Source organism: Halichoeres trimaculatus, unplaced genomic scaffold (assembly GCF_033239565.1).
Source record: "Halichoeres trimaculatus isolate MK-OKI-2021-1 unplaced genomic scaffold, fHalTri1.1 fHalTri1_scaffold_11, whole genome shotgun sequence".
In the NCBI taxonomy this organism is placed as follows: Eukaryota; Metazoa; Chordata; class Actinopteri; order Labriformes; family Labridae; genus Halichoeres; species Halichoeres trimaculatus.
In genome coordinates this window covers 8,271,542-8,294,093 of record NW_027437189.1, presented here as the reverse complement: position 1 = coordinate 8,294,093, position 22,552 = coordinate 8,271,542, and the positions used below count along the sequence as shown (strand labels likewise).

At 39.2% G+C, this 22,552-nt stretch overlaps 1 protein-coding gene across 3 annotated transcripts; it reads right to left on the bottom strand.

Moving 5' to 3' along the window:
- Positions 1-735: 735 nt before the first annotated feature.
- pan2 (poly(A) specific ribonuclease subunit PAN2) lies at positions 736-13,987 on the bottom strand. Of its 3 annotated transcripts, none has more exons than XM_074682133.1 (26): positions 13,864-13,987; positions 12,764-13,069; positions 12,268-12,437; positions 12,037-12,157; positions 11,843-11,920; positions 11,394-11,664; positions 10,920-11,265; positions 9,667-9,763; positions 8,697-8,816; positions 8,446-8,565; positions 8,204-8,332; positions 7,925-8,124; positions 7,693-7,841; positions 7,432-7,538; positions 7,218-7,316; positions 7,010-7,101; positions 4,725-4,866; positions 4,500-4,637; positions 4,316-4,375; positions 4,138-4,228; positions 2,199-2,356; positions 1,975-2,118; positions 1,633-1,812; positions 1,441-1,534; positions 1,060-1,263; positions 736-968 (listed from the first exon to the last, which is right to left on the bottom strand). In XM_074682133.1, the coding sequence occupies exons 2-26, from the start codon at positions 13,049-13,051 to the stop codon at positions 934-936; spliced, it is 3,633 nt and encodes a 1,210-aa protein (XP_074538234.1). In that variant the 5' UTR covers positions 13,052-13,069; positions 13,864-13,987; the 3' UTR covers positions 736-933. The 3 variants fall into 3 exon arrangements, with proteins under 3 accessions (XP_074538234.1, XP_074538236.1, XP_074538235.1); XM_074682135.1 differs by having other exon boundaries at positions 1,072-1,263; XM_074682134.1 differs by having other exon boundaries at positions 13,868-13,987.
- Positions 13,988-22,552: the final 8,565 nt, after the last annotated feature.

The window sequence follows — 22,552 nt, the reverse complement described above, 5'->3', positions numbered from 1 at the left end:
ATTTGAGAAGCAATACCACTAATAAAAGTCCAACATTTGTAATCTTACCTCAGGACGAAGGCAGAAAATATTTTTCTTTGACGGCGAAAACTTTTAAAGAATTGGTTTTTGAATAGATGCATTATAAACTTTAGTTCAAGTTACAGCTGGTCAGTGTATGGCTAGTTTGTCTCCTTTATGTTTGTATAAAATGTGTGATATTTAGGATACCAATCTTGGTTGAGTGCACACAGCTTCTCGTAGTTATCTGTCTAAATTTCTGATAAAGACCTTTGGTAAACTGATTGACAACCTCTTTTTTTAATTTCATTTTTTGTTTCCTTTAATCAAAACTATGCAAAACAGCTTTTCTACGCAGTGTTATCTCATTTCTGGTAGTCCATGCATCAAAAAGCGCTTACACTTTGTTACATCACTTTGGAACTGCCAGTAAATGTTGCCGAACCTGTCAGGAAAATCAGTCAGCAAAAGTGAAACCAAGTGCGCTTCGCACAACATACTTCAAAGTGGGCTGGGAAACGCACAAAACTTCATTCACTGATAAATTGAATGGACTTCTCTGAAACACTACAATGTGCACTTATGTGTAAATGAAAAAAAAAATTCTTACTTCCCATTATCAGCAAAAATTAGACCCAACCCTCCAGTTCTTGTGATGTGTGCACTAATTTACTGATGTTCAAAAACATTATAAAGAAAAACTCCAACGTCTTAAAATACAAACTAAATTTATTTTTCATTTCGACAAGAAGTACAAATTGACTCATGATTAAAACTGTTTGGTCATGGTGCTGAAGGAGACTGTACAAGCAACACTGACATTCATTAACACTGTACATGATGGAAAAATAAATGTGAATCGTTAAAAACATGATACTAACTCTACGAGCTGAGACCAGTCAGGAGTCTGGAGCGGTGACGTGCAGGTGGAGCTCAGAGTCCCATCACAGAGGGAAACACAGCAGCACCTGTTGAAGGAAGAGGAGAGGGTCAGTCCACTGAAGGTTTCTCACGAAGTCCTCCTTCACAAAACCGACTTCCTTGAATGTAATTTCGTACTTTTTGGGCTACCTTGACCATCTCCAGTGTCCGCATCTGGAACTTTCCAGTCCAGCTGGCGGCCCTTTTCGTAGAGTCCCTTCAGAACCTTCCGGACTTCATCACTCCCGCCTCCTCGACTAAGCTCCAGGTACTTTCTGTACAGCTGTAGAGCCGTGCGGGCGTCCTCTATGCTGTCGTGGGTTTCCCCCTGGATGTTGAGATCTGGGAAGAAGTGAGCAGAAATGCAGCTGTGAGTGTTTACTAGCACTGATTTTTTGACTTTGACAGTTTTATAAAAAAGCACTGAAGGCACTGACAGAAGAAAGAAAACTTAAAGAAACATTAATCATCTGAATTGAGAAGAGGGAGGTGAATGTTAATGGAACAGCCTTGACTTACCTAGAAAGTACCAGGCGAGGAATCTGAGAGAAATCATCCTCTTGCGCGGTAAATGGAAGAGGTAAACGGTGTCAACAACTTGGTCTTTCAGAACCTAGAAAACCAAAAAAGAAAGATTTCTTGACATGTTGATCTGTTAGAAACAACACGGTCAAGTGTTAATCTGAACGAATAAGCTATTAAATTACATACCAACAAATTAATGACCCGAAAGTCCTTTTGTAAACCGTGGCCAACAAAGCGAACTCCTGTGTCGATGAGAAAACGGAGCTTCAAGTAGGTGGACTTCAGCGTGGTCAGATGCTTTGAGGAAATCTTCGCATCCAGGTCTCCTGGTTTGATGCCTGAATACTGCGTCAGGTAGTCGACAACCTGAGAGGAGACGCAGAAGTAGTTTTAAAGTGAAGGGTTGATTTCTTTCCATGTTTTATTTCTACAAACTCATGATGTTTTGTTGCTGTCCTTAGAGGAAGAATCAGAAAATATTCACATTTCAGAGCCAAAAAAGAATTTCCTCATCCTGATTTCACTCACCTGCTCCTGAGTAGAGATGTAGTCATCAATAAAAGGAACCCCCTCGTTGGGACCCTGACCCCTCACACAGGTGATCCTGGCCACAGACATCTGACTGGGCTTGATGGTGGACTTGGTGCCGTCACTGCGCAGCTCTGCTTCTTCCTACAAACACACAGACATGAGTCAGATCCATCTTTGGGAGCTGAGGTTGAAAATACGTACCTGTATTTATGCTCACTTACCTGATTGAGTGTGACAAACTCAGCGTCCAGCCCCACCAGGTCTCCGGCTTGCGGCATCTCGCTGACCATGAGGGGGATGAAGGTGGCGTGACTCTTCCTCTGTTTCCGAGCCAGGGAGGCCTCGGTCAGCAGCACACTGGCATCTATGGGGTTTTTAACTGAGAAAAACAAAAAAGTATGTGAAGCAACGGGCTTTACCTGTGAGAAAAACCTTCAGGTTTATCCCGTTTTGTCTCACCGGCAACAACTGTTGCTGAAGTGTATCACTGTCATTTTCTATTCACAATAAAAAATCTCAACGTTACTAATGCAAATTTTTCCACTTATGTTAGAAGACTACTTAAGATATTGGTTTATAAAAAATTGTTTCTAAGTGGTTCCTGTCACATGACATCATCTGCTTTCTGCTCCTTCCAGTGGAAGACATGGTGGATGCAAATCGTTCTGGAAAAAGCCAATTTTCATAAATTTCTCTTGAATTTCCCACCAAACATATTTACAATTGTTTATTCATTCAAGTCTCTAGAGCAGGGGTGGGCAATTAATTTTTACCAGGGGCCACATGAGAAACCTGAATTGTGTCAGGGGGCCACCAACTTTCTTCCATTGTAAAATGCTCTAAATTCAATATTCTGAATAGCTGGAACTGATTGAACAATTCATGAATCCTAAAATGATAGAGAAAATGTCTTTAGTCAATATGTGTCATATATGAACTCACTTTTACCAATCGATATTGATGACAGGCTGCCAACACTCCTGAATATGGAGGGAGTCTCCCATTTTTTTTAACCCTTTCTCCTGCTGGTCTCTTGGCTTGTGATTTCTCCTGATTGTCCCCTCACCTTAAGCATGTTCCTGTGAGCTCTAATACTTTTCTAAGTCAATCAAGTCCTGTACTTGGGCGTTATATCAAAAACTCAAAAACCACCCACCCCCCTCTCTCTCTTAGTTGGTTTGATCCAAAGATGCTGCAGGACACCTCAGAGACGGAGAAAGGTGACGGTGCTGCTCTTGTTAATGAAGACTTTATCAGAGCCGTAGCTGTTTCCTTTCTTTCTTTTTTGGTGTTGACATGTCGTGAGTTAAACCAACGTAGCTCTGCTCTAACGTAGCATCCTCTTCAATAAGGAGAGTTTAGAGCAGCGTGAATCTTATAGTGAGAATACTGACTCTAAAATAGTGAAACGCTTGTCGTTGTGGAGGTCTGTCTGTCTTTGGTGTGTGCTGTGCATACACGCTGCGCGTTTACGTGACTGCGCTCTCTCTTCACAACAGGAGAGTTCAGGTGGAGGAGACTGACTGAGCCAGTGAAAGAGAGGGAGAATTCAATCCACAATGTCTTATACAGTGCCTGTGATAGATGGAGTATTAAGACATATGCACTCACACAAATTCATTATTTATGTTTGTGATTGGCCTCACGCGGCCGGACAGGGACGTACAAAGGGCCGGATGTGGCCCGCGGGCTGTAGTTTGCCCAGGTCTGCTCTAGAGTAACCCTAACCCAAATAATTGTACCTGGGATAAATATTTTTGTTCATGGGCTTATTTGTGTGAGTGGCAACAAAAGTTGCCGGTGGGCACATAGCTAGTTGGTAACTAAACAAAAACACTGCCTGCAGGATTGCTCATAATTGACTTATTAGGTGCAGTTTTCTTGACACACAAGTACTTACCATAGCCAAACACCTACCACCCCACAAACATACCACCTTCTTTTTTAATTATGATTATATTATTAATTTTATATAACTTTATTGTGATCATAATTATTATTAGTTCTATATAATTGTTACCTTTCCTTTTCCTCAAAACAAAGAACAAAATGGAAAAAATAAATACATAATATGATTTAGAATGACTCGATTGATAAAACTATTTGCCTTGCAACTCTGAAAAAATTAGGGCATAAATGGGTTAATGCTCTAAAACTCACTGCGGAGGTCGTATTTGGTGTGGTAGTTCCTCTTGGCGTAATACAGAATCGCTGGAACTTTCCAGCTCACGTCAAACTGAGCAGCTTCAGTCTGTCAGAAACAAAATATAAAGAAATTTTTAATTTGACAGCGATGACAGCATCTTATTAGCAGAACTTAAACACTTCTGATATGTACCTTGTCAATTGGCTCAATGAGGAAATCATTGAAGAGGTACCACTGCTGGTGAGTGACTCCCTGAAAAACAAACATCAATTTAAATGTCAGTTTTTTAACACGGAATTCAAGTGACAGAAAACACATCATCATCATCATCTTCGTTTTTTAAGTCATAACAAGATGACACCATCTTATCTGTCACCTCTTTTCTTTGATGGTACGTCTCTCCCACTTTGATGTGCGCAACCAAGTTTCCTCCTGTGCGAGCATCCAGAACGTGAGGCACCGTGACGACCAAGTCATAGAGAGACGCTCCCTCTGCCTCCTCAGCCGCACTTAACTGATCAGAGACCACGAAATGAGTCAGCAAGCGAAAGACAGAGCGTCTAAAGGTCTGAATCCTGAAGTACGTGTAAATGTTTCTCACCTCCTCTCCCTCAGGCCAGCTGCTGATCTCCAGACCGTGACTTTTACTGATGGACATTTTCAGAGTCATGGGGATCCAAACGTGACGCAGATCCTCGGCACGAGTGTCAAAGGTGAAGCCGTCCATGTTGCAGTCCTCCCCGCTGAGAATGAAGATGTGAGGAAGAGTTACATCAGAGTGCATGTTATTCAAGATGTTTCAGATTTATTTCTTCAGTAATTGTCATTAATCATCGGACATTGGAGCATTAATCATTCTTTTAAAGTCGGCTTCTTGGGTCACAAGTAATCCAAAATCCCCAAACACTTAGTGACATTTAAAGGATGAGAAAGATAAGTGATGTTTCAGCTACAGAAGCTGCAGACATTAAATGCTGGCAGTTCTCCAAAGAAAGTCATCTTTAGAATTAATACCTTGTCAAAATCAACATCATCTGTGTTTCTTTCAGTTGTTTGAAACTTTGATTGAGCTTTTTGCTTGAGCTGGGGGACTCATTTGAGTGCCAGGAATGTTATTTGGAGAAAAAAAGGTCATTCAGTTAATGGATAAAGTCTGTTTATTGATCAAATTTGGCCAAATATGATATTTCTGGCCTCTAAATGTTGCATTTTTCAGACGGTTTGGACAAAAACTATTTGCCCATTTGCCAAATTTTGAAACTCTGAACAAACATGAGTCTACGGAGGAGATTTTGAATTTGATCCTGTTAAACGTGTGGCTATTTCCCGTTTTTACCAAATCTTCTATAACATAGATGAGGTGACTACTTTAGATCTTAATGAGCTAAATATGGAGATAAAAAGAGGAGATCTGGGCCGATTGTCGAAAGAATATACATGACTATTCAGATGTATGACACAATCTTTAACAGTTAAACACTTCAAAGACTCTATACAATGATAGGGGAAACACTGTTTTGTTTTCTATCCAAAGCTTTTGGAAAATGCTGGAAACCTGACCCACTGGTTGCCATCCTTGGAGCTGTCAGCTCCTTAACGTGTGTTAATAGCTGTTTTGTTTGGAATGGTGGTTGCAAAAAACAAATAGGCCTACTAAGAGTGTGGAAGATGGACTCTGTGCCCACCTTTGATCTGTGGGTGGGAGAAATGCTTAACATTCTGCATCTTCAGACTGAGATTCCACAATGAAGACTTTGCTCAACTTTCTTTGTGGCAAAGAATAATGTTATGTGTCTTAGTCATGCCATCTTGCATGTGCCTGTGTTTTTTCCTAATAAGAACTGCTTAAAGTGATACTCCGGGATGGAACAAAGTTGGGTCCTATCACAAGGTTTAGGGCAGAAATTACCCCTACAGCAGTGTTTTTGTTCAGCAGAAGCCCAGAGCACCAAAGACCCCCTCCCTGCTCTTCTGCCGGTTTCCTCTGCACTCAGATGGGGCCATATTTTACTTGACCAAAAACACAAATAAACGGACTCCCACCGAAAAAGTCTGATATCGGTCTGCATTCACGCTTTATTTAGAGAATTTTCAGCGCGTTACTTTCACACAAAAACACCGCTAAATAAGGCTCTACTTCTCATCGTGTCTCTTCGTCCTGGCAGACTACCTGCGTTTGTTTATATCTGGCACTCCGCGCGCAGACTGATACACAAAGCAGCGAGCGCCTCGTAGCCAGCTGTGGCTCTGCAGCGGAGGTAGCGCCGCTGTACGACACGATGTGAACTAGAGCCTTATTTAGCTGTGTTTTTGTGTGAAAGTAAGGTGCTGAAAATTCTCTGAATAAAGCGTGAATGCAGACCCATATCAGATTTTTTTGGTGGGAGTCCGTTTATTTGTGTTTTTGGTCAAGTAAAAATTGGCCCCTTCTGAGTGCAGAGGAAACCGACTGACGAGCAGGGAGGGGGTCTTTGCTGCGTGCGCCCTGGACTTCTGCTGCACAAAAACACTGCTGTAGGGGTAATTTCTGCCCTAAACCTTGTGATAGGACCCAACTTGTTCCATCCCGGAGTATCACTTTAAGTTAAGATTTCAATGTATTTTAATGCGTTGTTATTGCAATAGATGTGTTTTCATTGTTACTTGTTTTCTCTTTCCCTTCCGGGTGGGGGCTGGGGGATAGGTTATTTTTTTAGTTTTGCTTTTTTTTGCTTGGTTTGTATTTTCTGTCTATAAAAGACAATAAATATATTTTCCAAAAAAAATCCATTTGCAGAAGTCTGTGAATTTCTGGGATGCACTGTTTGCTTTTTGTTGCAACTTGGTGTTGATTAATTTTAATCAAAACATTAAGAGCTGAAGAGAACAAATAAATACTGGTCTTACTCCAGGCACCACTCGGTGGGCATGGGTGGTGGAGGCTCTTTAGGTTTAGCCGGCTCCATCGCCTCTTTTTCCATGGCCTTCTTGAAAGCATACTGTGAAGAAAACCAAACATGATGACATAATTCAACAACAGCTGTGCCAGGAATCAGCGCTGAAGTCTTTATGGGACTTAAGAGGAAGTTTGAAAAAAAGCTGAAATGATGTTTACCTCCGCCTGAACCTTCCAGAACTCTGCCTCTTTAGCGCTGTTCACCTCACAGTTGATGACCAGAACATCAGGCAGACAGCGGATGTTGCGTGTTTGCACCTGAAGTGAAACAATGGGATGATCTCATCACTCAGTGTAATGAGAAATCAGACACAACATGTGTTGTTGATGTGATGTGAGCTGTTGACAGGTGTGAGTGGAAGCCAGGACTCACTGTGGGTTGGTATTTCTCACAGTTTTCACACCAGGCCTGAGTGCTCTGCTCCAGACAGATGCTCTTCTTCAGGATCTCAGCAAAGTCGTGTTCCTTTATCGTTTTATCTGAAGAGTAGATGTGGAATTTAGCAAATAACAGATTTACTTCACTGAGATTTATCTGACCCAGGTTATTCATCCAAACACTGCTTTCGGTGCCAGGTGTGAGCTACAGATATCTCCTCATGTGCAGCAGAGCAGGAAGAAGACTTAGACTCACCTTGAGAGCTCTGCTCCGGGTAATGCATAGTGAAGAGCAGCGTGAGGGAGGTGCGGACCGTCTCCTTGCCACAGCGGCACAGGCTGCTGTTTTCCACCTCACATCCAAACAGCTTCCCGATTTCTGACTCACCGGAGGAGCCCAGAGAACTGTATCACAACACAAAAGAGTGTTTACTTTGATCTGAGACGATTCGTCACAACAGTAACATGTGTGTCTCAGCTGCTCTGACCTGCTGCTGGCTCCCCTGTACGCCTGAGGGCCCTCCTGCTCCTGGGTCTCCTGGTGGAGCTGAGTAAGGATGAAGCGGTTCCAGCTTTGGATTAAGCGACCGAGTCTGGCCTTTCCTGTTTGCTCATCTGAGTCTGCGAGGATCAAACCCAGCGCCGAGGCCTCGGGGATGGTTCGAAATGCCCTGAGGAAGTTACTGGCCTTGAAAAGAAGACAAATGAGAGGTTGGAAAACTGAAAGGAGGAGCAAAATTTATGTGTAACAGAAATCAATAACTTACCTGGCATGGATCTCCCCGAGACAAATCCAGCATGTGGAAGAGGAAGCCAAGCTCACAGGCCAAACAAAACTCTTTCTGGCACAAATGATTCTGGACGAGACACCGGATTGGCTCGAGAAAGTATAAAACCTAACAAACCAGCACAAGAAGAGAATAAAATGAACTCAGATTTGTGAAATCTTTCATAAACAAATTCAATTCTATCAAAAAAAAGTAGCTGAAAACTGTTTTTTTTTTTTTACCTGGATCATACAGTTACAGTAAGCATTGGGGATGTGAGGCTCCAGACCAGCAAACAAAGTTCTGTTGTAGTGTTTGAAGTCGAAGTCCTCCAGTCCCAGTTTAGAGTACTTGATTGTGACCTGATCCAAGAACAAAAAAAATCTCAACCAACATTTTTAAAAACCTATTTTCCTGCACAGAAACAGCAACCAGACTATTTCTAACACAGAGAATGAACTGTCCATTTATGAGTGAAAATGTAAAGTCTCACCTTTCTGTACTTTTTAGGCACCATGTAGAGGTGTGGCTCTTCATCACGGCCGATCGGTGACTCTGGGACCTGGTTGTAGTTGTCATAATCAAGTTCCACATCTTTTATTTTGTAAGGAACCTGGAACCAACATAGAAAAGTGGTTTTATATGAAAGAATGAGAGAATTTATTGTTTTCAATGAAGCTCGTTTGCACAGATAAGGGCTCCAGATTAATGCGTAATGGCTCAATCAAAGGGCTGAAAACAACACAAGTGCACATCTTATGGTGTCTTTGACGCAAACATATCCAAAGTCTGGCCAAGGTCAACTTTCATACGGCCCCCAGCTTTCATCTCATATGTTAAATATGAATCAGCATTAAAAAATACACATTAGAGGACATAAGAGTAGATTAAAGCTATAAAATGGTGAAGAAAATGCAAAAACTGGTGCCAAAAAGTTTCAGAATGCAAGATAAGAAATATTTAGGACTTAAAATGTTGTTTGTAGATCGAAACAGCCTCAAAGAAGCAATAAAAAACAATCCTGACTATTTAATTCAAGCTTCGGCCAGACTTTATTTTTTTTCTAAATTTTTGATTTTCCTGTTTCCTGTTCTATCGATTGTTCTCGTGTCCTTTAAGTTTTAAAAAAGGAAAAAATAATGTGACGTTTAAGTTTGTAGGTTTTTGTTACAAGTGTCAATAAAAAGTTAATTTAAAAAAAAAACAATCTTTTAAAATCCAGATGCTGATCCTGCCATAAAAAAATATCCTGACATATTTTCCCCATATTGCCCCCTAATGGAGAACAATAGGCAGCAAACAGCACTAGTTGTGTGAATAAGTATTTTTTGCTCCTTTGTTTACATTGTGCAGTCACAAAAGTTCTGAATTGAATCAAGTCAAAGTGTTTTAACAGTGGTCACAGATGAAAAAATACTGATGTGAAGTGGAGTAAAATCTGCTGGATTTTCTTTTTTACGTGCCTGGTTCCGAGGGCGAGTACGAGGATTCGCTGCATAACCGATGAACCCGACAGTTTTCATGGTGCGAAGGATTTCTGGGTCCACAGGGGGAGCTCGTCTGTTGAAAGAACAGTTTTTAAAAAATGTTGAAAACTATTTACTTTGAGGGAAGAAACAAGGAAATAAAAGAAAACACGAGAGTAGAATAAATATGAAAAAACTCCAGATGCAATAGAGTTTAATGAGATCAAAATGAGGCTTTCTGATTGGTTGACGAAAGTTGATGAAACATAGCTTCAAATAGTTTCAGACTACAGTGTTGGAGCGCAGATGACCGAGTGGTCTAAGCTGAGCTCCATGAATCCAGCCTGTGACCTCTTTCCCGCAAGTCACTCCCCACTCTTTCCTTGTTTCCTGCTCTATCCACTGTTCCTCCTCTCTGATTAAAGCCCAAAAAATAACTTACACAAAATAAAAGAGACTGCAATGTTGACAGGTTTATTGGCTGACTGGTTTATAATAAACTAGAGTTGATGCTCATTAGGAAACATATCAAACTTCCTCTGCGCTTTAACAAGTTATTTACAATCCTTTCCTGAATTACTGTTAGTCCCTCTTTAATTCATCATTCAGAGAGATTTACTTTGAGAAATGGAGGCAGGAGCTTAGGTTGAACTAGGTCAATGGTTAATGGAAGTTTTTACATGTGTGGCTTTGAACATGACATAATGTGACACACTGACCTCACCTCTGGGGAGTCAGCCAAGTAATGACAACAGAAAAGAGAAATGAACTACTTCCTCTCTGACTAACTCTTAGCGTGAAATGAGATCACACAGATCAGGTTTGATGTTTTGGTTTCATTCTGTAAAGGTGCCTCACGGATAACGTGTGCAGTGTTCTGTTGTTCTGCAAATGTAAACAAATCGCATAGAGTGAAATGAGCAGACAATGACTTTATCTGTCGCTGGATTCTTTCCAACTTCCCTTTCTGGTGTACAGTGTTTTGTCCCAGGCCAGCTGGTTCCTTCTGAAGAAATAAATATTGGAAATGTTTTTCCTGTTTTTAAAATGTTGCTCATCAGTTTTGAAAAATAGCTCTAGTGCAGTTTTTATATGAGAGTAGACAAACCAGAGTGAAATGTGTATTCAGTAAAAAAGTCTTTCTATCCACAAATGTACAGTGGGGAGTGTTTCCAGCAGTAGAGCAGTGCTTGCGAGGTTGAATCAAAGCATGATACAGGAGAGCAAAATCATCTTAAGTACAGATTTACCTGGGGCTGGGTGTAGCCAGTGAGGACGGCCAGTCCGACAGCAGCTGCTCGGTGCTGGTCAGCGGCATGGGGATGAGCGAGATGGGCAGCAGGTCGTGGTTCCAGTCTAACTGAGGCAGAGAGTCCACAAGGCATGGAAGGGCAAACTCTGTGTCTCGAGAGTAATCATTGTAGGAGACCTCTGGAGCATCGGACCACAGGTGCACACATCCCCCAGAATCCCCGAAGGCCAGGGCTTGTTTACTGGATGAAACGTCGAAGCTCATGAGCAGCTGGCCCACCGTGTTGACATGGAAAATGTCTGCCATGTTTGCGAGGCCGGTTGGCTCGCAGAACTGGCACTGACCTGCAGATAGAGGAGGTAGAATAATACTTACAAACCGAATACAAATATTGTTCAGTATATAAGAGGTAGAAATATAGCTTCAAGGAACTATAGTTTTTCCCAAGAACACACTGACTAATAACTTGTACCTGTCTGTGAGATGATCGCCAGTCGGGATGTGTAAGTCGGAATGAAGCGCAGGAAGAGAGGGTCCACGTGAACCTGAAGCGGCGTCACAGCACGCATCATTCTAAGGTCGTACACCATGAGGAAACGATCACACGCCAACCCATTCAGTCCCCGGCTGGAGAACCCGCACGCAGCCAGAAGGTTCCCGTGGACGTCAAAGTCTGAGAGGCTACCGGAGAAGGCGTCAAACTCGTGCTCTGTCTTGAAGGTGCGTAAATCCCGCAGGGTTACCTGATTTAAACAAAAAGTTACCTGTGAGTTCTGAGGGAACAGGACAAACATCTTTGATGGGCTGATTACTCTAAGTTTTTCAAGCAGTACCCATTTTTAAATGTATTTCAGAAATGTAAACAAATATTATACTAAGTTGAAAACTGGGAGACAAGAGGGGGTTTTTTAATAGACAAACCTTTCCAGAAGTGTGCCCGCAGAAGAAGAAACGTCCAGTTTGTCGCATAATTGCCACTCCAGGTACTTCAACGTTGAACTGCAAGCACAAAATCAACCAGCAATGTAATGCTTCTACGTGAAATATCCATATTTGTTATGGTTACTATATTGTTTGGTGTGCTACATGCAAATATGAATCCCATAATGTCTCACCTTTTGAGTTTCTTGCACAGTATTCAGGTCAACTTCCACCACATAGTTTTGTAAGCCGCCCATGATCAAGGTGTTGTTATCAGTCATGAGGAGACTGTGTAGGTCAGCACCTTCCTCCATCCTGAAATGAACACATTCATGATTAATAAATAGAAACTCTAATCAATTATTGTGATAAGAGGAAGAATTTATGTGTGCTGTTTGTTCCAGTGGGTAGTTTGTGTGACTTACGGGTAATCAAACATCACAAGGCCCCCACGCGTGTGACATTTAAGGTTAGACTTGGAGAGGAAGAGGACACCCGTCTCCAAACTCTGAATGTGTCTGATGTCATCTGCTGCTTGCACTTGGAAAGAAGAATGGCGCATCATCGTTGGGCCAAAGAACGAAGTTGCATGACCCTAAAAACAACAGTTGAAGGCATTAGACGACAAGATTGGCTGCAGAGTTTTGTAACAATATGTGTAGTTGTATAACCTGACAACAAGCACTGCCCCAAACATGACATATGATCTTGAGCGTCCTGATTTACAGTGTTTTGTTGTAAAATGTGTTGTATATTTGTACATATTTTAAAACCCCAGCTAGGGAGGGCCTTGCAAATTAGCATAGGCCATAAGTGCCATTGTGCGTTATGTTAATGTGCTTGTCCTTATCCTATAATCTCAGTCTGTCAGTTTGTCATTCATTCAATAGTTCAGTAGTTTGTCATAGTCAAAGCTCTCACTCTGTGGTTTCCCATCCAAAGCATCTCCTCCTGGAGATCAAAATGTGTTGCTGTGACAGGGATCCCAACTTCAGAAACTGCACTGTGCAGCTCAGAAAACATCCCCTCCATGAGGTGCACCGGCTCAGGGACAGTCACAGCCAGCCCCTCTGGGTCAAGCTCTACCCCCTGCAGCATGTTGGGGTTGAGGTGAGGGTCCATGGAGGGCTCCATCCCCGCGTCCAGGGTCCCATGAAGGCCAGCTGGGTACTCACCCATCCCGGCGTCCAGACCGTCAAAGTTCATCATGGATTAAACAAAGTCAACCTGCAGAGAAATGACTGTTAAAACAGTTTGATCACCATTAACTACATTTCATACATTTACTTTGTTCATAAAGCTCCTGTTTTCCTTTCTCCCCTATCTGTCTCTGACTTCTAGTTTTAATTTCCTGTTAAAGCTGCTAACCACAGGTCTCTCTGGGAGTCCCTGAGGTTGTCACAAACTATCCCCTTACACAGCTTTTCCTTCCAGAAGTCTGTCTTTCGTAACTCTGGTTCTTTCTGCTTGCTTTGGTGAAGTTGGTCTTCTTCATTGTAAACTTGTTAATGCTTCAAAGGTCACGGTGGGTTAAATTGAGATCAGACTCCTTATTTTATTTTTGTTAAAAAATGTTACATTCGAGGTCTAGACCTGTCAATGTTTTTGTGAGACGTCTTGAGATAATATTTGTTATGACTTGGCGCTTTACTAATTAAGACTGACTGAATGAGTGTCTCAGTTTGGGCTGATGTTAGCTTTAGCTTCCTCAGCAGCAGTAGCTATCGTCGGTTAACTTAAAGCTCGTCGCTAGAAAAAGGCTGATCAGATTCAGTTACTAAATTAAAAACTGAAATATGTTCAAAAAAGATGAGCTAACGTTTCACAAAGTACCTTCATTCACAATGAAGCATTGCATTAGGCCCGTTTTGGGCTGTTTAATGACGGTTTGCTAATTTAGCTAACGCTTACGATGGCTCCACAATGCCTCACTTTCTACACCAAATAAACTCATTGTACACAATAATGCATGTCGCATTTCTTAACACAAGATATAAACATAAATAAAAATGTGAACAAACCTACTATTGCGTTGTTATTTACTACACAGCAGTCCATGCTCACTTCATTCCATTCACAATAACAACAACAGATAAAACAGTACTTCCGGGGCAGACAGTGGTGCGTTCAAGAGCATCGAAGAGAGCCACTGGAACCTCAGGTTGTGCCCCCACAAACAAACATGACATTTAAAACGCATACAAAGGGCAAATATGCATACAAAACAGAAAAATAAGAAGACAGACATGTGAAAAATTATTTTAAAAGAAGCATTTGAGTTACAAACCTACAACGAAAGCTGGATCCTCACAAGTGTCAGAGTTCCTCATTTGGTATCTGAAATTAAGTCATTTCAAGACAATACCACACTATTGCCTATGTTCTCCAAATATATTACAAGAATCGTGCCTCAGTTTTAAAGTGCACTCCCTTGAAAAAAAAAAACACTTAATACCAAAGCTAAAAAAGAGACTGAAAGCAGAAAGAAAATATTTTTTAAAAAAGCAAAGGCTACATATACTGAAAAAAAAACATTCAGGATAAAACATCCTTGTAAAAAAAGACATCAAGAAAATTTAGGATTGAAAAACATTGTGCAATGACATAAGTAATCATTTTGTTAATCCACAGAAAAAATGGCAATAACTTTTACAACACAGTATTATTTATATGTTTTCTGAAAGAATTAAGACTACAGTTAACTGAATGACTAAGACACTAACCAAAATCTAAAAACAACATTTGTCATGAAACTTAAGCAATAATATAAGATAAGAAAATGCTGTATTGATCCTCATTTTAGTGGCTACAAGACTTGAAAAAAATGAATCTAAATAGAGGCTTAAAAATGTATAAATCAGAAGAAGAAAAAATAATATGCAGGCAGTTAGGACATTTAATTTTCTTCAACCAAAGATACAATACTATCTCAAACCAGGGCAAAAGTTTCTTATTTTATCTGAACTTCATTTTGTTTGACCTCCATACCACTCATTGTGGGATAAAAAAAAAAACACCTCTAGTCCTGGCAATGTAAGTATCTTTTATTTCTGTAGAGAGCTTTATGAAGTAGATTATACTGGAAAATCTACGCTGTGTCACAAAACAATAAAGAATATGGCAGGTAAAGATAAAGGAAGCTTTCTATGAAATCTAAAAAAAAATAGCAACTCAAAAGGTTTTTCTCTAGAAGAGAAGAGGGACAAATCACAGACTCACGATGGAAAGTTTGTGCAGAGAATTCATCTCATGTAACATCTTGAAATGTAGCAAAAGGTTAGTCTCACTTCCCCAGCATATTCATAGATGTGAAACTTGATTAGAGCTCATGTAATTAGTGATTCTCTCACACAAATATTGTTTTTTTAAACACTCAGTTGTAATTTATCTTGGGAATAATTAATTTTGTAGGCGATTAATAGTTGGGCATTTTTGTTGTTAAAGCAACCGTACAGTTAATTTACGACTGAGGATCAGAGAAAAAATAAAACGTGGACAGCAAATGATGCTTAATTCCTAATCAATGTGAACAATTTCCTTGTAAATATGTTGTTACGACACATGGGTCAGGTCTCCTTCCCTTTTTGTGGTGGGCCTACAACACTAGTAGATCCTCTAATGACCTAATATTGCTCACATAAGCCTTTCTGTGTCTGTTCGATTTGCACTGTACACGAACTCACCTGAGGGATGCCCAGGAAAACCCGCTGACTTCCCGCCCCCACCGGCGCTCATCATCCCATTTAAATAGAGGGACCCGGCTCAGGTCTGATCACAGAACATCACAACACTCCCAGGAGAGAAGAACTCATATCAAGAAGCTTCACTCAACAAGTTTCCTCACCATGAATTTTTGCTTCAAGACTTTTGCAGCGGCTCTTCTCTGTCTGCTCGCTGCCGTTACCTGCGCTCCGACCGGGCAGAGTCAGCAGGACGCATGCGCAGCTGCTCGGATCAGTTCTCTTGAGCTGAATCGTCTGGCCAAGAATGCATCAATTCAGGTAAGATTAGCTCATTTATCAATCCATTTTTTATGTTCACTTAGATTTATTTCCTTTTTTCTAATTCTACATATTTGTTTTTTCTTGTTTTAAATTTTTAGAGTATCTGTAAAAAAAAACGATAGATAATGTTTGTTCTATCTTTTAATGGTTGCCAGCATAAAGGCTTTTAAATTCTGTTACTGTCATTTAGTTGAATCCACATTTGCTAACCGTTTTATCAATGCACTCTTAACAATGAGGATTTTCTCCACAGGCACGAAAAGGTGACAGATCCGAGTCAAATTTCACAACTTCCCTGGCTTGGATGGAGGCAAAAGACATGTGCAACCCTGAGGCTCTGAAGCAGACTTCTTCAGTAAGTCACCAAAACCCCCATTTTCAAAGACTGTATTGAATGACCTTTAAAGTAGGTTCCTGCGATTTCTAAATGTCTCTCTTTCCTCAGACATGCACCGCCAAGATGCTTGAAGTCCTGAAGAGCTACAATTCTTACGTGGAGCAGATTTACAGATTCCCAAGCTGCTCACAGTACGCCAAAATCGTGAGACCAGCTCTGCACAAGTTTCTCAGAGACATGAGCGAGTGTGTGACAAATCACCACCAGGTAAGCTCAGTCACTCACATGAACATCCCAAAAAACTTCAACAAGCTGTGTCAATTCCTCATCTATCAGTTCCAAAAGCCTCATAGCTCTGATTTAAGTTGAACAGAAGTTTAATGTGTACTTTCTCTGATTGAAGGAGTTGGACATCACTTCAGAAGACACTCAGTCCATCGTCGACTGGCATCTTCAACTCCCGTTCTGCCACTACACCTTGGACCGACTCTTCTCCTTCTCCATCATCAGTGCAAGAGTCTTTGCTGTTGTTGGAGATCCAGCTCGCCACTCAGCCGGCTCAGCTCAGAAGTGCATGTAGAAATGCAAGAAATGAACAAAACTCCTTTGTATGATCATATTGATCAGTCTGGTACAGCTTTCAGGAGCTATTGATACAAAAGAGTGTTCACTCTTCATGATTCCATGAGTTCTTGAACAGTATTTCCAGTGGAATGATATTTATCGATCTAAATCTATCTAGCTTATATTTATACAAATCATATTTATTGTATTTATTTATTTTTGTTTATGTATTTGTATGACTGCTTTTGATTCATGTCATCTGGGTGCAAAAACATACAATGTGCATAATAAACAATGAGCAAACAACATCATTTGTGCAGTGAGTTCATGAGTGATTGAGTGATGAGCTGTTCCTTCCACAGAAAAATAATCGAGATCCTCATAAAATAAAAAAGTATAAAGATTCCAATGGACAGAGAACTTTTGTTTTTCTTTGATTGCATTTTTAAATGCTGAAAAAAGAGGAGGAAGCTGTAGATTCTTCAAATATTCCTGTGGCTCATGGACACCCACAGCTTCCTGCATACTTCCTCTCTGAGCACGTCCTTTAAAAGCAGCCGCACTCACTCAGTTTCCCTCGCCGTCTGATGACGCAATAGTCAACCAAGCTTCAAAGCAAACAGAAGGAAGGCGTTTTAAGAAGAAGAGGAAGTAGCTCACTGAGTGTAGAGATTTTTTAAAAGGAATGATACCATATTCAAAGTAATGAGTCCTGCATACAGGCATCCTTTCTGATGAGGAAGTGTTTACAGTATACATTTGCTGATGAGTCATCCACTCATTCAAAGCCTTTTTATCACATATATCTAAGAACTGTGCAGGAAAGATAACAGAAGTTCATGATAAGGTGATGTGCTAAAATGCACAAGCAAAAAAAAAAAAAAAAATCATGAATTATTTTGACTTTAAAAAGTTTGCTGACGAAGACTTAAGTCAACACTTAAAGATGGAAAAAGATGAAGAAAGAGACAAGGAGAAAGGCAAGCAGTGAGATTCATCAGAGTAACTTTCCACACTAAATATGACATTTGGTTATTAACAGAACACGTGCACCATATGCAGACAGTCACAGTCATGCTTTACACAAACTTAACCCTTTGATGACTGTTGTCGCAAACTTGCACAATACCACATCAAGTCTTGATGCAGCTGAGATGACCCTTGACCCATTTCCTATGAACTCCCATTCATTCATCACCTAGTAAGGATCATATCAAATGCACTGTGTTGTTATAAATTGGTCAGGGAGTTGTAAAATATCTATCTATCTAGTCTTATTATATATATATATATATATATATATATATATATATATATATATATATATATATATATATATATATATATATATATATATATAAAATATATTCAATTTCAAATTAGTAGGGGCAGAAATAGGTTAACTGCAATAACGTCATAGATTTCTGACTGTGAAAAACTGTATCCATCACAGACTATGATTCATAATATCATTAGCCTAATTGCATTTCTAAGTCATATTCTAATGTTTTTAGAATAGAAGGGAAACTCATCTTTTATCTATAGGCCTACATGTTATTTTTTATAACATTTTAATATCATGTTTTTGTTTTCTTTATTATTGTTGTTAACTTCTTTATATGATTTAATTTTCTCTGGCATTGCTCTAAAACCAAATAATATGTCATCATAACACAGTCAGTATGACTGGCAAAAATTTGAAGATGCTTTTAGGGGAATTTCTAGATGAAGAAACGTCTGAAAAGGATTTGCAGCGGTTTTGACAACAACTGCATGGGTAATTGGCAAAAGGTGACTACAACTTCCAATGTTTTGACCGTTTCCGGTGAAAAAAAAAGTGAAAGAATAAAAATTCCGGAGGCATCTGAAAATTTCTGCCCAACAGTGTAGATGCTTTAGTTTGTTTGTGGTTTTTGTTTTTGTTTTTCCTTCTTTCTTTTTTTTGTTTTTGTTTTTGTTTTTGTATGCTTTTGATGATAAACCACTGCAGGGAAACCATTATTCCAACATTTTGTCCAAAAAGCTAATGGAGGAAAACTGGACAGAAGACAAAGAATGAAAAAGACAAGAAGAAGAAGAAGAAGAAGAAGAAGAAGAAGAAGAAGAAGAAGAAGAAGAAGAAGAAGCCACCTCATGGAAAAATACACTTTGTATGATTTTTTTTTTTAAAGGAAGACTCCTGTACAGATTACCAAGTACCCGATAAAAAAGTTGAAGTAATATCTAGTTTCAGTTTTTTGGGAAGTAGCTCAGGCATTTTTACTCATAAACCACAGAAAACCGAGTGCCTGAGGTTGTTGGTCATACTTGATGAGCAGGGTTCATTTAGCATGAAAAGTGACCTCCATAGTAGTGTGACCTCACCCTGACTGTTTTTATGATCACTGTGACAACAGAAATGTCAGTCTGTTACTCACCTTTCGGATCACGATATCACGTACAGGTCACGTGTTAAAGTTTGGCATGAATACAGATGACAATAAGAGGACAAGGAGTCGCCAAATGTTTCACTCTTCCAATAAAGTTGACAGTCTGAACTCCAGGATGAAAAACAATGACAAATAAAAATGATTGTGGGTTGTTTGTGCTTTGTAACACCTCTTTAACATTGCTTAACATTTCTTTACATGCAGCTCACAGCGGTTCATTTTCACTGCTGCTGGAGGGTAGATCTGCTTAGATTTGTGGATTTGAGCCAAACCACAGTAATACTGATGCACCAACGTGTACAGAAAATAGCAACAAAATTTATTTTATTCTTTCAGATGCATGGATTTTTGCATGTAATATTGCAGATAAATGAACCGTTACAGTTGCATTAATATCAGAAAGTGATAGATAGATGGATAGATGGATAGATAGATAGATAGATAGATAGATAGATAGATAGATAGATAGATAGATAGATAGATAGATAGATAGATAGATAGATAGATAGATAGATAGATAGATAGATAGATAGAAAGATAGATAGAATATGACTAGATAGATAGATATGATATGACTCTTTGACCAGTGTATTACAACACAGTGTGTTCCCGTTAAAGCTCCTGTAAGTAGTTGTTTGTTATGAAACAGTTAAAGGTACAGTATGTGTTTTTAAGGTCTTAAAAAACAAACTACAATATGAGTTTACAGAATGAATATATCTAAAAAAAAAATAATAATTTCAATGTCTGAAAATGATTCAGGTGGTAGGGGTTAGATGAAGTGTGCTGCTCCTTGATCCGTCTTTTTTGTTGGTTCTTGTCTGTTTTCACCTTTTCCACATGGTAATAATTCTCAATGGGTGATACAGTTGACTTTTTTGAGAAAGCAGATGGAGATTTTTGTTTCAAAAGAAAACCTCAACTAACAGTCAAGTAAAGTTGCGTAAATTTATTTGGAAGAGCAGCAGAAACTGCTAAAAGTATGCATGTAGTGTGCATTTTTTCTGTAACAGTTACTTTAATATAATCCATCCCTTCAAGTGTTGAGGTCAAAGTTACTCTCAGTTTTTTCTGGACTGTTTGGTAGTTCAGTCTTTTTTTTTTTTCAAACCTGTCGCTTATTTATCAGTGTGATTTGATAGATCACTGACCGGTAAGCCAGACTTCCTAAAGATGATATATTATACAGGTCATTAGTAAGATGAATTACATCCCTTCCTCATTTGATTTCTTTGCACATTGTTCAGCATGCCGGTAACAGACTGTTTGTTTTTGTTTTCATTCTTTGTTTATTAGGCATTTGACCTACTTGAAAATGTTTCTCCTCACAACGTCACGCTTTTACCGCATCTCTTTACAGGAGGAAGTTTCCTGTAAGTGACATTTGAATCTGCAAAATCAAAGGAACATTCAGGTATAAATTGAGTTTGCCAGAGTGAAAAGTAGTAGCCAGTATTTGTCTTTGAAATGTGGAGGAGTTTGTGCATGACCCAGTATAAATACTACTCCTGGAATAAAGTGATTCTTCTCATACCTCCAAGCTACAAACATGACATTATACAACAGAATAAAAAAGCGCTGTTTTCACCTGAACCCTGCATTCAGTTCTCACACTTTTCAACACCTACAAATGGATGAAATGTTTAAAAATGGCTCAAAAATATGCAGTCTGCATTATTAATATATGAAGGTCTTGATAACTTCTGAAACAGCTGAGAATTGTTTTGCAAATCTCACTCAAACATTGAGTTTATGGTAGGTGATTAGTTTACAGGGGTGACAAACAACTATAAAAAGACCAATGAGTTGGGCAAACATATCAATCTTGTAAAGTACACTTTTGCAGCTGCACTGTTTGTGAGAGATTAGGGATATTCAGGTTGTCCACATGGACAAAAAGGAGTTAGCCAGCTGGCAAAAGCAGGTACTGTGAAAATATTTGGCCATGAATGACAAATTTGGTGATGAATTGTTGCGAGGGAATGTTACCGTATGTTTCTTATACATTTCAGTCTGTATTTGGTAAATAAATAATTATATCAATTTTTGAGGTTTTCTGCCGTCATTCGGAAAGGATAGGACAGTGGACAATGGAGGAAACAGAGCAAGAGTGGGGAATGACATGTGGGGCTGAGGCCACAGACTGGATTTTGACCCAGGCCACCCGCTCAAGGGTGAATCTCATTGAGATGACCACTAGGCAATCTGCCCTCCAGTATATAATAATTTAAATGAGTGATAATCATTAGCTGTGTGCTGTTTGATGGGAACGATATCCATACTGGTGTCCTGCTAAGTTGAGCTGAGAGTTTGTAGTGGCATGTGTAAACAACTGTATCAAAGAATTAAGGAGCATGTCAAGACTTGTTTTTAGACAACAGTAAAGCCCCGTGGCACTAACAGGAACTGTGGATACTCTTCTTTTAAGGATATGAAAACGAAAAACGACAGAGTATGGCAGAAAAGACAGCAGAAGTACTTTCCAACTATGGTTTCTATTTTTGTATTAACCTCTACATACCAACAGTTTACTGACCCTAACTTTTTTAAAAATCTATTCATTCATTTATTTTGTGGTTCACTTCTTAAGCAACATTTCACGACATTTTGGCTTATTGTTGCTTTAAATATGTTTTCTAATTTACAACAGACTTTTTGGAGATGCAGATTTTCTATACTGGAAAATGCTGCTAAACTGCATTTTATGCCAACTTACGGGCAACAGTTTTAATGAAAAAATACAAGCATCATGTTTTTACAAAGATATTTTACTTACAAAAGTATTATCATTATCATGTGTGTTATCGTATATGATATTTTTCTGAGGAAAAGATTTCCTTCTAAAGAGTCATTTGAAATTGTTTGGCTTCTTTTTATCTTTAATATTTCCAACATTGAATTGTGCGAGTCAACATTGTCAGTATGTAGAATATATTAATGTTTTTTTGTTCACATTATTGATTTAGGGGGAAAAAAAGCAAACAAACAAAAAAATATTGCATTAGTTTCCTAGTTTCTATTTTCTTTTTTTTTCTTTTCTTTGAGTAGTAAAGATGTTTACAAGTACTTTGTAAAGATGAAGATTTTGCTTGTGAGTTATTATTAGAATCACTGAATATCATAAATAAGGGGGGGTTAACACTTTGCTATCAATAACCAATCAACTTTTATTTAAATATTACTTTTTATGCTTTACAAAAAAAAATACAGCTCAAAGTGTTTAAGGAGATTAATAAAAAGCATTTACAATATAAAGAATAATAGCAATACATACATAGGTGAAATATTTTAGAAGAGAGACTAATGCACACCCATAAAAGTTATTTATTGAAACATTAGAAATAAGCTTAAATGTTTAACTAGCATTAAGGTTATC

Bases quoted from the DNA above. Each gene is read 5' to 3' on its own strand.
- pan2 (XM_074682133.1), bottom strand. From the start codon at position 13,051: ATGATGAACTTTGACGGTCTGGACGCCGGGATGGGTGAGTACCCAGCT. The intron at 9,764-10,919 runs GTAAATCTGTAC...TTCTTTCAACAG, and splicing joins CTGGCTACACCCAGCCCCAG to ACGAGCTCCCCCTGTGGACC. The intron at 4,638-4,724 runs GTGAGAAACATT...GTCTCTGATCAG, and splicing joins GCTGGCCTGAGGGAGAGGAG to TTAAGTGCGGCTGAGGAGGC.